Source organism: Balaenoptera borealis, assembly GCF_965194805.1.
Source record: "Balaenoptera borealis genome assembly, chromosome: 4".
In the NCBI taxonomy this organism is placed as follows: domain Eukaryota; kingdom Metazoa; phylum Chordata; class Mammalia; order Artiodactyla; family Balaenopteridae; genus Balaenoptera; species Balaenoptera borealis.
Window position 1 is genome coordinate 74,145,735 of NC_138861.1, and position 15,214 is coordinate 74,160,948.

The window sequence follows — 15,214 nt, forward strand, 5'->3', positions numbered from 1 at the left end:
AGTCAGGGGAGAGCAGTAAGAGACCAGCAGAGGCCTTGGCGGCCATAGTAAGAACTTTGGTTTCCTCCTAAGACAATGGAGGCAGGAAGATACTCGAAGGTTTTTGACATGATCCCCAGAAGACTCGGAAGTTTCATAGGCTACTCACTGCCCACCTCTGGCTCCCCTTTCATAGCAAAACTCACAAGAACTGTCTACACTCTCTGTCACCACTTTCTCACCTCATTCCTTCAACCAGGCCATTTGGGATCTGGAACCCATCATTTCTCTGAAAAAGATCTTATCAGGGTCGTCAGTGACTACAATCTTGCCAAAGCTCATGACAATGCTCAGTCCTCCTAATTCCCAACCTTGCAGCAGCAACCCCAGACTCTAGCTTGGTTTTCTTCCTCCTTCACTGGCTTGTTCCTTGTTCTCCATATCTGTCAGAGTTCTGCACATAGTAGTGCCCCAGGACTCTGACCTCTGACCCATGCGGTACTCTTCCTCTGGGCTTTGGGTCAGCCTACCATTGATATGCTGATGACTTCTGCATTTATATCTCTAGCTCCGAATTTGTAATTCCAACTGCCTTGTCCACATGTCCACTTGGAGGTCTAATAGGCATCCTCTCCAAACGTTCTTCATCACAGAAATGGCATCACCACACATCCACTTGTTCAGGACAAAATCCCAGGAAGCATCCTTGATTCTTCTCTTCACTCCACTTGGTTCTGCGTCGAAAAGACATCCTGAATCTATTTCTCACCAGTCCCCTATTATCCATTAATTCCAGCTGCCACCATCCCTTGCCTGGATTACTGTAAAAGCCACCGAATTTCTCCCCCCGCCTCCACTCTTACCTATCTCCTCCATTCTTCATCCAATCTCTTAAGACGTAAGTCATATCAGGGCATGCCCCTGCTTAAAATCCTCCACTGGCTTCCCACTGCAACAGGAACAAATCCAAACCCCTTATCATGGCCTACATGACCACACATGTTCATGACCCTGTGGTTCCATCACCCTCCCCCTTCCCCCTCCCTCACCTAGGGCTCCAGCTGAACACACTGAGTTGGTTCCTGCCTCTAGTTTTCCGCACTCGCTTTTCCTTGAGCCTGGAATACTTGTCCCCAGGGTCTTCACCAGGCTTCCTTCTCATCCTTCAGCTTTCAGCTTAACTGCCACCTCTGAAAGGCCTTTCCTGACCTCCCAAAGGAAAGTCTTCTCCTCCCACCTCCCAACTCTCTAGCACTTAATTTTCGAAATTACTGTATTCACTTGTTTTGGAGTTCCCCCTGTTACCTCTCCCCCAACACCTACACTGGAAAGCTTCCAGACAGCAGGGACCGCCTTTAAGTTCAGCCCCAAACACTGCTTGGTACAGAGCAGATGCTGAAGAAACTGAGGTTGACTGAGAGCCCGCAAGCTTATCCAGGGCTCTTACACGGTTCTTGTTTGCTGCAGGGAGAGGTGGCCCTCTAATTGCTTACTCTCATCCTCAGCGGGGTGAGGCGATGGGGGGCCAGCCACCACCCCTCCTCTGCCTTCCCCTCCCCCTCCCCCCCACGCGTCCTTTCCTGCCCCTCCCGCCTCCTCCTACCTGCTCCGTTCTTCCTCCTCTTACCCGCCCCTCCTTCACCCCACCCCGTCGCGTGTCCGACCCGAGGGCGCTCTCCGTGTCGCGCGGGCGCTGGAGCGCAGGGACCCGACCGCCGGCCGCGGAGGATGGCGCTCGAGGCACTGCGCTTGGGGCTGTTGCTCCTGGTCTGCTGGGACTCGGCAGGTAACGCTCACCTGTGGGCCTGCTCCGCGGAGGACCGGCCGAGGAGTTACCGAGAAGGGGTCTCGCTGGCGACTGCCCCTGCCCGGGTCCGGGCGGCCTTGGCTCCCCTCCGCGCACCCGTTACTGGCGGTTCCAGGCCCGCCCAGCGGTTGTCTAGGGACACGACCTTGGGGGTGTGAGGGGCTGGCGTTGTGAAGCCAGCAACCCTCTTTAGTTCTTGCTTGGGCTTCGTTCCCAGCATCTTCTTAGTGACCCTGCTGTCTGCTCTTTCTCCCTTAAAGCAGATTTCCTGGAGCCCAAGATCGGGAGTTGGGTTTTTGTGTACCAGGGGCCCTACAGAACCTCAGCAGGAGATGTACAGGAATCAGGAATTGTGAATGCCAAGTGCGCCGGGCACTCGGGCTCATGAGAAAGGGGCCTTAGTCCAGCCAGACTTGATGTCCACTTAAAATGGAGTTAAAGCGGTAACACCTAATGTCAAATTTTGCATTTATTACCTTGAGCCACAGAGGAAAAGAACATCGTGAATTATTGAGTTTCTTCTCTAACTTTTATTCGGTAGCTCCAAAGTTTCCCAAGCAATCCTATTAGCGTGGTCAGTTACGGAACCGGTACCAAATGTCCTCTGTGTGCCTGCTAGGAGAGGTGCCAGAACACAACTGAACATACTTCTTAGGGGGGTTCAAAGAAGCTAGGCATCAGAGGGAAAGGGAGATACGTGGCCTGTATAAATCACAAGCTGAATTTTAAAAAACCCTTATGAACAAGAATTGACCTTAATTAACCCCATGCTTTAAAGTGTCTGTTTCCTTCTTGCAGCCTCTTTGAACACTCAATTTGCTCACCCTTCAGAATACAGAACAGTAAGTAGGAAACCACTTGTATTGTTTCTACTGATACAGCGAAGCCCTCAACAGTTTGGGTTGGGGGCTGGTTTTCAGGTCTGACCTGCCACTTTCGAAACAGTGGACTGCTTCTTTAGAAACCAGATTCTCAGGCAGGCTTTTTGATACGGATCACAATGTAAAATTTGGTTGACAATAGCTCATGCCTTGAAGGCCTGCTTTGTTTCCCTAATAGTTACACCTTGTAGTAGACATTTTATGTATATTATCAAATTAAATTCTGTGGAAGCAAGCGAAGGCCAACCAAATGAGAACAAGCAAAAGCTAGTTATTCAGAGCCTGATGAAGCAAGTGAATCAGGCATATCACCTGCCTTTTGGCCGAGACTCAAAGGCAGAGGAGTGGGAAAGCTTTAAAGTGGGAAAAAGGGAAGGCATCAGGTGTGCCCTGATCAAAGCTGTTGGCATGGGGAGGCTGTAAGTGGGTAACTAAAGGCAGGAATCCTATGTGATTGGTTAGGAGGGCATATTGGCTTTCTCTGATTGGTCCTAAGTTGGAAGCAGGAACAAAAATTTAGGGAAACTATCAGTTATTAATCAAGTCCTGGCCAATTTGGCCAATTGTTACAGAGCTTACTGTTTGGCTTATTGGACTGGCACTAGAGATAACCATCTGACTTCTGACAAGTCTAATTTATAGCAGGTTGGCTTCTTGGGTTGGTTATTCTAAGTAATGGGTTGGTTTCCTGGGCAAGTTGCTACAGGTTATGGGTCAGAGTTCTATTTTAATATGTGGTCTGACACTGTCCCTTTGTATATGCAGTCTCTCAATTCTCACAATGACCTTGTAAGATAGATAGATATCATTATTTTACATATGGGGAGATTGACCTCCGTGGGTTAGGTAACTTTGAGTATTCAATTCAGTGTAGACCTTTTCCAGGAAACCTTCCCACCTTGTTTTCTTCCTCCAAAGCAGACATAAATGCACTTTCTCTGTGCTTCCATTCAAACTACACTGCATTATCATCACCACCATGCTAGTGTAGGGGAGGAAAAAAATCTTTCCTCTACCCTTCTAAGTTCTCAGCTGGGGCCCCTATAACAAAGGACAGGTTAACAAGAGAAAAATAAACAAACGTTTATTAACAAGTGCATTGTGCATACACATGGGAGCACCCAAGAGATGAGTAACTCAAAGAGGTGGCTTAGAAATCTGCCTTATATAGCATCTTTACCAGAGAGCAATAAGTTTGTAGATAAATGACAGGGCAAAGGAAAATGGTTTTAGGCTTCCAAGGGTGGCAAATAGTGGGAAGATAAATAGTGGGAGGGAACTAATGGAGTAAGGTTTGTTTGCAGATTCCTCAGGTGCCATTTCTGGGCTGATAAGAGTCCAGAGTCATGTCCACTAAAGGAGAATTTATATCCTGCCTTTAGGCAGAAAAGGGGAAGAGAGAGAGAGTTGCATATTAACTGCCTTTAGCTCAAAATAATTTTTATGTCATAGGGCCATATTTTGGGGGTGACATATTCTGATTTTCTTCAACACTAAATGTTTAGATACCATTTACTATGTGCCAAGCACTGTTCTAAATTCTTTATATAGAATAAGTCATTTAATTGTTTTTTTGTTTTTTTTTTTTGGCCACGCAGCAAGGCTTGTGGGATCTTAGTTCCCCAACCAGGGATTGAACCCAGGCCCTTGGCAGTGAAAGTGTGGAGTCCTAACCACTGGACAGCCAGGGAATTCCCTCATTTAACTTTTTATAGCACTATGAAGTAGGTACCATTATTATCTCCTTGGTCAAGGTCACATGGAAATGGTGCAACTATGGGTCCAACCCAGGCATTCTGACTCCAGATTGGTGCTCTTCACTAGCCCATCAGAGCACTGAATTGTAATTGCCTGTCTTCCCCTAGTAGGCGGTATACTCCTGTGGTCATGGATGATGTCTTATTTGTTATTTGATACCCAGTCTTCAGCACTTAATGGGTGCCCAATATTACTTTTGATCAGATGACTCGTTTTCTTGGGTTTGATTTTCTTTCAGAAAATGGGGGATAATAACAGTAAAAACTCAATCAGGCATCCTCCACTTCAGCAGACTCACATACGACCCTCTCCTTGCTCTCTGAACGATTCCCACAGCAGATCGATTACTCACTGGTTATAGACAGGTTACCTTCTTGCTTAACTACTCTCCTGTATGCCAGTAAAGCTTATTTTCCATCAGTGGTGTTATGTGCTGACCAAGACTCAGGTGTGTGTGTTCACAAGCCTGTTATGCCAGTTGCCAGTCCTATTTTAATTAAAAATGTAAAGACAGCATAAACATGAGTGTAAAGAAATAAAGCTGTTTATATGAGAAATGTGTCAAATGCTTTTGAAAGACTTGCTGAAAGACAAAATGCTAAAAACAAATTAAATTAGGTGTAGGTAAAACAACTGAAAATAATTGGGGAATTATTTTTTTAAATTGTATATTACCTTGCTGTGCCAGTGTCTATAAAGTCTCACCATATTTAAAAGGGGCAGTTTTACCCCCCAGCTGACATTTAGACTGTCATTTTGATTGTCATGACCAGGGAGTTGTCACTGGCATCTAGTGGATAGAGAACAGAGATGCTACTAAACTTCCTACGGTGCACAGCCTCACACAGCAAAGAATTATCTGGTCCAAAATATGAATGGGGTTGAGAAATTCCATTTTAAAGAAATCATAGGTGATTTATTGTGGGTATGATTTTTGCAGTGTTAGTACACAAAACTCTAGTTGAAACATTCATAGGAAAAGTCTTATGTCTTGTGTCAGGTAGGATTAGATTCAGCTGCAAGAAACAACGACTCAAAATAACAGCTCACAGAGCTGCCATCTTAGGATGTGGCCTTTGGCCTCCCGGTCTGTAAGATAAAAAGTAGAGCTCCATGCACCCAGGAGCAGGATGGAGGAATGGACAAAGGAGAATAAAAATTGGGAGAAGCAGAGGACAGGTACCAACTTTCTTTTAAAGGAGGTTCCCAGAAGCTACTACACAATAATTCCACTCATATCCCATCAGCCTGATTTTGATCATGTGGTCATAACTAGCTGCAAGGGAGGTTATCTTAGTGTAGATAGCATTACAGCTGGCCAAGTGCCCTGTCATTGCCTTACATCAAAAGAGTGACAATTTTATTTTCATTTATATGTTTTAAGATAAAATATTTAGGGTATGTTATATTTTGTGTTACGGTTTACATGCTTTAATTGACTTTTTCAGTTAAATGACCAAGAACAACTTGTCCCAATCTCATTGGATAAGAGGGCATCTACTCTCCTGTGGAAGCCCTGGAAGGCATCATCTTAGTGAGCCTGGAGCTGCAAGAAACACATTAGGCTCCGAAATGGAGATAGAGGGCTGAACAGAGGATGGAAAGGGTCAAAAAATTTCTTTACTTCAGAGTTTGGCCCAAGGCCAGCCCTGCTTAGCACTTTATAAATCCAGATAATGTCAGTAGAAATGTGTAATTCATTTATTAAGAGTGCTAAACAGTGTGACTTACTCTGAAGTGAGGAAAGGTAATCACTATTTACTAAAACATACATGCACACACAAAACAGAAATACAGCAGGCCATATATTTAACCTGTTATTAAAGTGGGACTCTGCACACCATGGTGTGACCATTGTGACCATTTCTAGCCCTGGCCCGGCTAGAGACTAGTGGCTATGCACAAGACATGTTACCTATCCGGCCTCAATTCCATGAAATCTGAGGGTTGAGTTCCATGACCCCATATCGGTTTCTTAGGGCTGCCGTAATAAAGCCACAAACCGAGTATCTTACACAACGGAAATGAATTGTCTCACAGTTCTCAAGGCTAGAAGTCCAAACTCAAGGTGTTGGCAGGGTTGCTTCCTTCCGAGAGAGGAAGTTCTATTCCTCTTGCCTAGTATCTGGTAGCCTCAGGCATTCCTTGGCTTGTAAATGGCATTCTCTCGATGTCTTCACACGATCTTCCCTCTGTGTGTGACTCTGTGTCCAAATTTTCCCTTTTTATAGGGACACCAGTCATATTGGATTAAGGCCAATTCTACTAACCTTAAGTTGATTACCTATATAAAGACCGTATTTCCGTATATGGTCACATTCTGAGGTACTGGGGGTTAGGACTTTAACATATCTTTCTGGGTGGACACAATTAAACCCATAACAACCCCTGAGATCTAATTCTGAACCTACTGCTTTCTTTAATGCTGTTGCTTCAATGCCAGTATCTTAAAAGTCCAGACAGGATTCCTGAGTGTGTCTGGGCATTATGCCCAGGGATTAGGTGGAATGTAACAGGACATTCTCATGGAGATGGTAGTGAAGAGCAAATTATGAAGCTGGAGGATAGTAAAGTAGGTTTGGTGACATGTCTTGGACTTTAATTTAAAAATCAGCCAGAGAGAACCTTCCTCTGAGGTCCTTTTCTTACATAGCAGGTATTGACCCATTGCTTCAACACTGCATCTGATTTTTGCATTAGAAAAACTTTTTTGTGTGTGTGTGTGGAAAATAGAAATCTTTCTGTAGGCTGTTTCTAGGAAATCTAGGGAAGCTTGGGACTTTGTCCTCCCCTCAGCTATTTTGTGATGAGAACGTCTCAAGTTATTCTCCAATTTCTGTCTTCCTTTCTCTTTTCTAGCCAAACTGCAATCAGTATAAATTACCAGGATGTCCCAGGGACTTTAGCCCTGTGTGTGGAAGTGACATGTCCACGTATCCCAATGAGTGTACTCTGTGCATGAAAATCAGGTAACAATTTTACAGTATAAACTAGCCAAGTTTTCTTTAGTTCTTATCTTGCATTTTGATAACTTAGGAAGTTGTGAGTCTTGGACATAAGAATCAAATGAGACATAAGTAGTTCTATTTTAAGACTGACATTTAAAAAGACACAGACTCCTTCAGTACATTTTCTAGGTCAAGGTTAGAGAATGAGGTGAGTGATTAATCAATTATAGACCAAATAATGAAGTGATGGTACTATCCAGGGATGGGTAGTTTCCCAAAATTAAGAATATATTTAGTAGTTAAACTCTGTGGAGTAGTAAATGTTCTATTAAATTCAGAGGGCATGTACAGGCGACCTACACAGCCTGCACTACTGGTCAGAAAACAGATCTTAATAACTCTAGCTGTTAGAATGCTCAGTAATAAGTGTATTGATATTATACCTGATGCCCTTCATGTAACATACCTGACCAGATCAGGTGATCATGACTCCCCCTCCAGGTATGCTGCTTTGTATTTCAGGGGTCCATTCTCTGAACTCAGTCTTCAGGAAATTACTAGGGCTTCTCAGAGTGATTCTTTGGGGATAGTTCCTTGTGCCATTAGGTTAGGAAAAAAATGGCAGAGTTGGGCTTTTGCCCTCATAATTTCCTAGATTTAGCTTTAAAAATGACTAATTCAGTGTCACCCTGGAAAGAATCTAATGTATAATGACGTGGGTCTTTTTAATACAAAGAGGGGGACAGTTTCAATATGGTAGGTAATAAATGTGTTTTTATGGTTGTTCATTTTGCAGGGAAGATGGTCATGATATTAAAATAATCCAAAGTGGACCATGCTGATGGAACAGTTCACAGAAGAGAAATTGGAGAAACCACCTTTAACTGCACACTAAATGAATTTCATCTTCCCTTTTTCTCTTTTCCTATGTTACTCTGTGTGAAATGTTAACCCACATTTTCTGAGATGAGGTATGGAAGAGAGCCATAGACTGTGACTAATAATTAAAACAAACAAACAAAGATACTTGTTTCTTGGCTTTTGCGCCTTGAGTTAAGCTTATTGCCCAGATGACTTATGTGCTGCTTTATTTAGTTGGAATAAAATCAGCATCGTATTCAATTACCACTGTTCCCTGTTGAATATCCATTCTCACTGAGCAGCCTCATGTGGCTCTTTTCCTCTGAGGCAGAAGTGAATTTCACTAAGGGAGAAGTGGAGTCATTTTTTTAGAGGACAAGGTTTATTCTCCTTCCCCATTTCCCTAAATCTTGGATATGTAATGTATGTGTAACTGGTACAGTGTTCTGCACAAAGCAGATAATGTGAGATGAGACACTGGAGCTGACTTTAGCCTGAGCTGGTAGAGTCCAAGAATCATGCAGGTAAAAATACTTATAAGATTCCATAACTCCTTTCAAAACAGTGTTCCTTCAGGGTTAATGCAGGAATTTGCCTTTTCCCTTTTTTTAGGACACTGATTCTCAACCCTGGGTGATTATCCCCCAGGGGACATTTGCGACTATGTCTGGAAGCATTTTTGGTGTCACAACTTGAAGGGTGGGTGCTCCTGACATATAGCGGGTAGAAGCCAGGGATACTGCCAAAGACATCCAGCTCCCAACAACCAAGAAATTTTCAGTCCAAAATGTCAGTAGTGCTGAGATTGAGACATCCTGTCTTAGAGTTTGATGCAACGTAAAGAACAGACATAGCAATAATAAAAGTGACCAAAGGTTAATTTAGAAAGATAGTGTTTTCTAGATAGAGGATTTTGAGTCAAGTCCTGGATTTAAGTGCATTCTAGGGCCAGGAAACTGTGAGACGTGAGGCAAGAGGTGGCTGGGAGAGTGTGCAGTGAAAAGAACATGGCTTTGGGGGATGGACTAAACATGAATTTGAATTCTGATTCCAATACTTACTTGAGCTTCTGTTTTCTTATCTGGAAAAGGGGGATAATGCTCTACCCATGGAGCTGCTGTGAGGAAACTGCTTAGCACAGCACTTGGCACATGGAAACCACTGAAATAGTAGCTACTGTTACTTAAGTACCCCTCTTAGGGAGGAAGAAACTGAGGCCTGCAGAGGCAAACCAACTTGCCCAAGGTTATAGAATACATGCAAAACAGTCTGGACTAAAAGCCTGGTCTCCAAATTCCCAGACATCTGTTCTTAAATGGAACAGAGGCAATGAAGTGGGAAGTTGTATAACATAAATGTGCCACAATTACGTTATGTCCTATAGTTATTTTTGGCTTAAAAGTTTTATAAAAGTGGTATATGATTTTCAGAAAGTTAAAAAAAATACACAGAGGGCTTCCCTGGTGGTACAGTGGTTAAGACTCCGCCTGCCAATGCAGGGGACACGGGTTCGAGCCCTGGTCTGGGAAGATCCCACATGTCGTGGAGCAGCTAAGCTCACATGCCACAGCTACTTAGCCTGCGTGCCACAGCTCTATAGCCCATGAGCCACAACTACTGAGCCCGCGTGCCACAGCTACTGAACGCTGTGAGTCTAGAGCCCGTGCTCCGCAACAAGAAAAGCCACCGCAATGAGAAGCCCGCACACTGCAATGAAGAGTAGCCCCCGCTCACCACAACTAGAGAAAGCCCACGTGCAGCAACGAAGGCCCAACGCAGCCAAAAATAAATAAATAAATTTATTTTAAAAAAATACACAGAAATGTATTTAAAAAGTGAAAGTCTTTCCCATACTAGCCTCCAGAGGTAACCAATATTAACCTTTTGGAACACAGTCTCCGTAAGTATGTGGTGTATATAAAATCACACACACACAGAAACACACGCCTGTCCTGTAAACTTGCTTCTCTCCTTATATTTGTTTGTTACGTCAATATATGTAGTTTGTTCTTTTTAAAAGCTACACTTAAAAGTATTTTATTGTGCCATAAGTTACCCAGCTCTATTGATATGTATTCAGATATTAGGAGTCTCGTGGTTGAAACTGCAAGAATTCCAATTCAAACTAGCCTTAGGTAAGGAGGAAATTGGCCCATTTAGTCACATTTGCAGAAGAGTGGGGGGAGTCTTCCTTCATAGACTAGCTTTACCCCCTGTGTGGGAGGCAGAATTGGTGGCTCCAGATCGTGTCCTAGCAGCTTCCTGATCTGACAGGAGATGATTCTTTTTTAACAGCTCCAGGTGAAAAAGTCTGCCTGAGTCACAGCCCCACCATCTCACTACCTGAAAAGAAAATGATCCTTTTCTGGGCCAAGACAGATCGATTCACACTGGATCACACACCCACCCTTCAGGCCAATTGCTGTAGTCACAGGAAGTAGGGTGATATGTGATTGGTTCAGCTGAGATGAGCACTTGGGTGCAATGTTCCCAGAGGGAAAAAAGGGGAAAATTCAAGAAGAAAAAATATCAGTAGATGTTAACTATAGGTTGCTTACAGTTTTTAATGATTATAAAACTATTTCAGAGAATATCCTTATAAATACATTCTTGGCACTTGAATGTTTATATGTATATATACACATGATGAAAATAACTTAAAAATATCTAGAAGAAAGTTATGCTCATGCAGCATACACTAATCATCTGTTTTACCCAACAACTCTTCCTTCTTCTGCTCCAAAAAAGCACTGTTTCTGCTTCCCACTCTCCTTCTCCACTCCACTCCAGACTTCTGGCTGAATGGAGCTGCCGCTTTCTTACATGATCCTGTATCCCTGACCCTGGTGGTGACAGGTTGAAGGGTGAGCACCTGGTCCAAATTAGACCAGTCATGACCAGTAATAATTCCCCCTACCCTGGTCACAGAGGTTGGTCTGCAGTGGGTTTCTGACCATTCAGAGTCCTTCCTCAGAGAAGAGCCCTTTTCCTTTTAGGTGGTGGGATTGAGAGTCTTTGTCACTGAAAGCTGCTGGAAGTCATGATCCCTCACTACAAAGAAAGACTGCGTTAGGACAGCATGAGGCCAACGTGCCAAGGAGAGCAGAGACCCGAGACCCAGAGAGTCTTGGTGGAGCTCAACATTCTGGTTCCAACATAAAAGACCCAGAATTGCCAAACTAATACTGAGGAAAAAGAACAAAGCAGGAGGCATAACCCTCCTAGGCTTCAGACAATACTACAAAGCTAAAGTAATCAAAACATCATGGTATTGGCACAAAAAGAGACATGTGGATCAATGGAACAGAATAGAGAGCCCAGAAATAAATCCACAAACTTAGGATTCGTTAAATTTTGACAAAGGATGCAAGAATATATGATGGGGAAAAGATGATCTCTTTGGCAAATGGTGCTGGGAAAGCTGGACAGCCACATGTAAATCAATAAAGTTAGAACACACCCTCACACCATACACAAAAATAAACTCAAAATGGATTAAACACTTAAATATAAGACATGAAACCGTAAAACTCCTAGAAGAGAACATAGGCAAAACATTCGATGACATAAATTGTATAGATGTTTTCTTCGGTCAGTCTCCCAAGGCAATAGAAATAAAAGCAAAAATAAACAAATGGGACCTAATCAAACTTATAAGCTTTTGCACAGCAAAGGAAACCATAAACAAAACAAAAAGACAAACTATGGACTGGGAGAAAATGTTTACGAATAATGCAACCAACAAGGGCTTAATTTCCAAAATACACAAACAGCACATACAATTCAATAACAAAAACCAAACAACCCAATCAAAAAATGGGCAGAAATCCTAAATAGACTTTTCTCCAAAGAAGACATACAGATGGCCAAGAGACACATGAAAAGATGCTCATCATTGCTAATTATTAGAGAAATGCAAATCAAAACTACAATGAGGTACCACCTCACACCAGTCAGAATGTCCATCATTAAAAAGTCTGCAAATGGATTTCCCTGGTGGCACAGTGGTTAGGAATCCGCCTACCAATGCAGGGGACATGGGTTCGATCCCTGGCCCAGGAAGATCCCACATGATGCGGAGCAACTAAGCCCATACACCACAACTACTGAGCCTGTGCTCTAGAGCCTGGGAGCCACAACTACTGAGCCCACGTGCCACAACTACTGAAGCCCACGCACCTAGAGCCTGTGCTCCATGACAAGAGAAGCCACCACAGTGAGAAGCCCACACTCTGCAATGAAGAGTAGCCCCCACTTGCCGCAACTAGGGAAAGTCCACGTGCAGCAACAAAGACCCAATGCAGCCAAAAATAAATAATATAATAAATAAATAAAATTTTTAAAAGTCTTCAAATAATAAATGCTGGAGAGGGTGTGGAGAAAAGGGAATCCTCTTACACTGTTGGTGGGAATGTAAATTGGTGCAGCCACTATGGAGAACAGTATGGAGGTTCCTCAGAAAACTAACAATAGAGTTGCCATGTGATCCAGCAATCCCACTCCTGGGCATATAACCAGACAAAACTCTAATTCAAAAAGATATATGCACCATTATGTTCATAGCAGCACTATTTACAATAGCCAAGACATGGAAACAACCTAAATGTCCATCAACAGATGAATGGATAAAGAAGATGTGGCACATATATACAATATTACTCAGCCATAAAAAAGAATGAAATGATGCCATTTGTAGCAACATGGATGGACCTAGAGATTATCATATTAAGCGAAGTAAGTCAGAAAGAGAAATACAAATACCATATGATATCACTTATATGTGGCATCTGAAATACAACACAAATGAACATATCTATGAAACAGAAACAGACTCAGACATAGAGAACAGACTTGTGGTTGCCAAGGGGAAGGGGAAGTGGGGAGGGAAGGATTGGGAGTTTGGGGTTAGCAGGTGCAAATTATTATATATAGGATGGATAACCAACAGGGACCTACTGTATAGCACAGGGAATGGTATTTAATATCCTGTGATAAACCATAATGGAAAAGAGGATGAAAAAGAATATGTATACATATATGTATAACTGAATAACTTTGCTGTACAGCAGAAATTAACACAACACTGTAAATCAACTACACTTCAATAAAATTTTAAAAAGTCTGGTTCCCGGCATTAGGGTTCCTGGAGCACCCCTGTTTTCTACCTTGCCATGGATCATTCTTAGTTGGTCAACTTTTCCTTTGAATCTGTGAGCTGGCCCGCTGCCCATCCCCCAACACCTTCCTTTTTATTTTTCTTCTCCTTCTTCTTCCTCTTTGTCCTCTTCGTCCTCGTCCTCTTCTTCTTCTTCTTTTTTGCTCCTAGCAGTTTGAGTTGGGTTGTTAAAAGAAACTCATCTACTAATAAATTCAAGCAATTCTTAAGTGTGTGAGGTGATAAAACAATTATTGCCCACTACAGTGAGCATGGAAGACTTTTATATTCAGGAAAAAAACTGATAATAATGGTATTTCAAAAAGAAACTCAAATGTGTAAACATGTGTTATAAGGATTTTGTTTCAGTGTTTTTTTAAAAAAATATTTATTTGGTTGCATGGGGTCTTATTTGTGGCAGGCAGGCTCCTTAGTTGCAGCATGTGTGCTCCTTAGTTGCAGCTCCAGGGCTCCTTAGTTGTGGCACTCAGGCTCCTTAGTTGTGGCATGTGAACTCTTAGTTGTGGCATTCATGTGGGATCTAGTTCCCTGACCAGGGATCGAACCCTGGCCCCCTGCATTGGGAGTACGGAGTCTTATCCACTGCACCACCAAGGAAGTCCCTGCAGTATTGTTTTTATGACATTGAACTATCAATACTTCTGTGCTTTTCTGTACAACCTTCTATTATTATAAAACATCTATACATATACATCCTGTAAACTTGCTTTTCTCCTTTATATTAGGTTTTCATATTAATATACAGTTTCCTCTTTGTAAAAGCTACATGGTATTCCATTATATTATTGTGTCATAATTTATCCAGTCTCTGTTTTGTATTTGGATTGTTTATGAGAATTCTCTTGGTTGAGTATAGTTCCCTGTGCTATAAAGTAGGTCCTTGTTGGTTATCTATTTTATATATAGTAGTGTGTATATGTTACTACTTCATTTTAAGAAGAACGTTATTGTATTCTGTTATACAGACATACAATGATCTATTTATGCAGTTCCCTTGTGATGGCCAGTTAGGTTATTTTTCATTTTCCACCATCACAAATAATGTTTCACATATATCCTTCTTTATTTTTGCAAGCAATCTGTAGGATACATTCATAAGACTGGAATCACTTGGTTGGAAGACGAACAAATTTAAAATGTTGAAAGAGACTGTAAAATTTCTTTCTGAAAAGGTTGTGCCTATTTACATATTCTCTGCGGTAAACTAGTGCCTGGTCTCCTTTTCTTTTGGTGCAATGGAAGCAGTGGTGCTCAAATATGCTCACTCAGAGTTGTACTGAAAACTCAGGTTTGTATCCATCCTTTGTTGAAGAAGTCTCTTTTTTTAATCCTCTTAAAAATGTTCTCATTATAAAAGTGATATGTAATCATCAGAGTCACCCAAAGTAAGTGGAGAAAAGAAGAGTCCACCAATCCATGGAGAGTTCTGAAATAGAAGCTCTCAGAGGACAGAGATCTTGCCAGTCCTGCTCATCATGGTATCTTCAGTGCCTGGGACAGTGCCTAGCACAGTGCGTATTTGTTGATTAAAGGAAGAAAAAAATAGCCCAGGAGGCTTCACAAAATAATGACAACAAAACCACTAACCTCCCTGAATTCCTTCCTTCCCCCCACAACAGGCAAATAAATACACAACCCACACACCACAAAGGAAACAAGGTTCTGACTCTCGGCCCACAGTGAATTGCAATTTTTTCCTTCATTACTCTGAAAAAGGGAATGAGACTGAATGTCCAGGTGATCTTGAACGATTCTTGGAGCATATCTCAAACTTGGTTTAGGTTTTTTGTTAAGTATCCAGTTT

The 15,214-nt window shown here is 42.4% G+C and overlaps 2 protein-coding genes across 3 annotated transcripts in view; one reads left to right on the forward strand and one right to left on the reverse strand.

Moving 5' to 3' along the window:
• Nucleotides 1-15,214, reverse strand: part of LOC309627931 (uncharacterized protein) — a 197,473-nt gene that overhangs the window by 46,021 nt on the left and 136,238 nt on the right. The window lies entirely within an intron of this gene.
• SPINK2 (serine peptidase inhibitor Kazal type 2) lies at nucleotides 1,708-12,658 on the forward strand (the record flags this gene model as incomplete). Its single annotated transcript, XM_082391592.1, is given in 5 exon segments — nucleotides 1,708-1,765; nucleotides 1,798-1,870; nucleotides 1,872-1,938; nucleotides 7,285-7,394; nucleotides 8,170-12,658. Coding segments are annotated over 5 exon segments (354 nt in total). The 3' UTR covers nucleotides 8,216-12,658.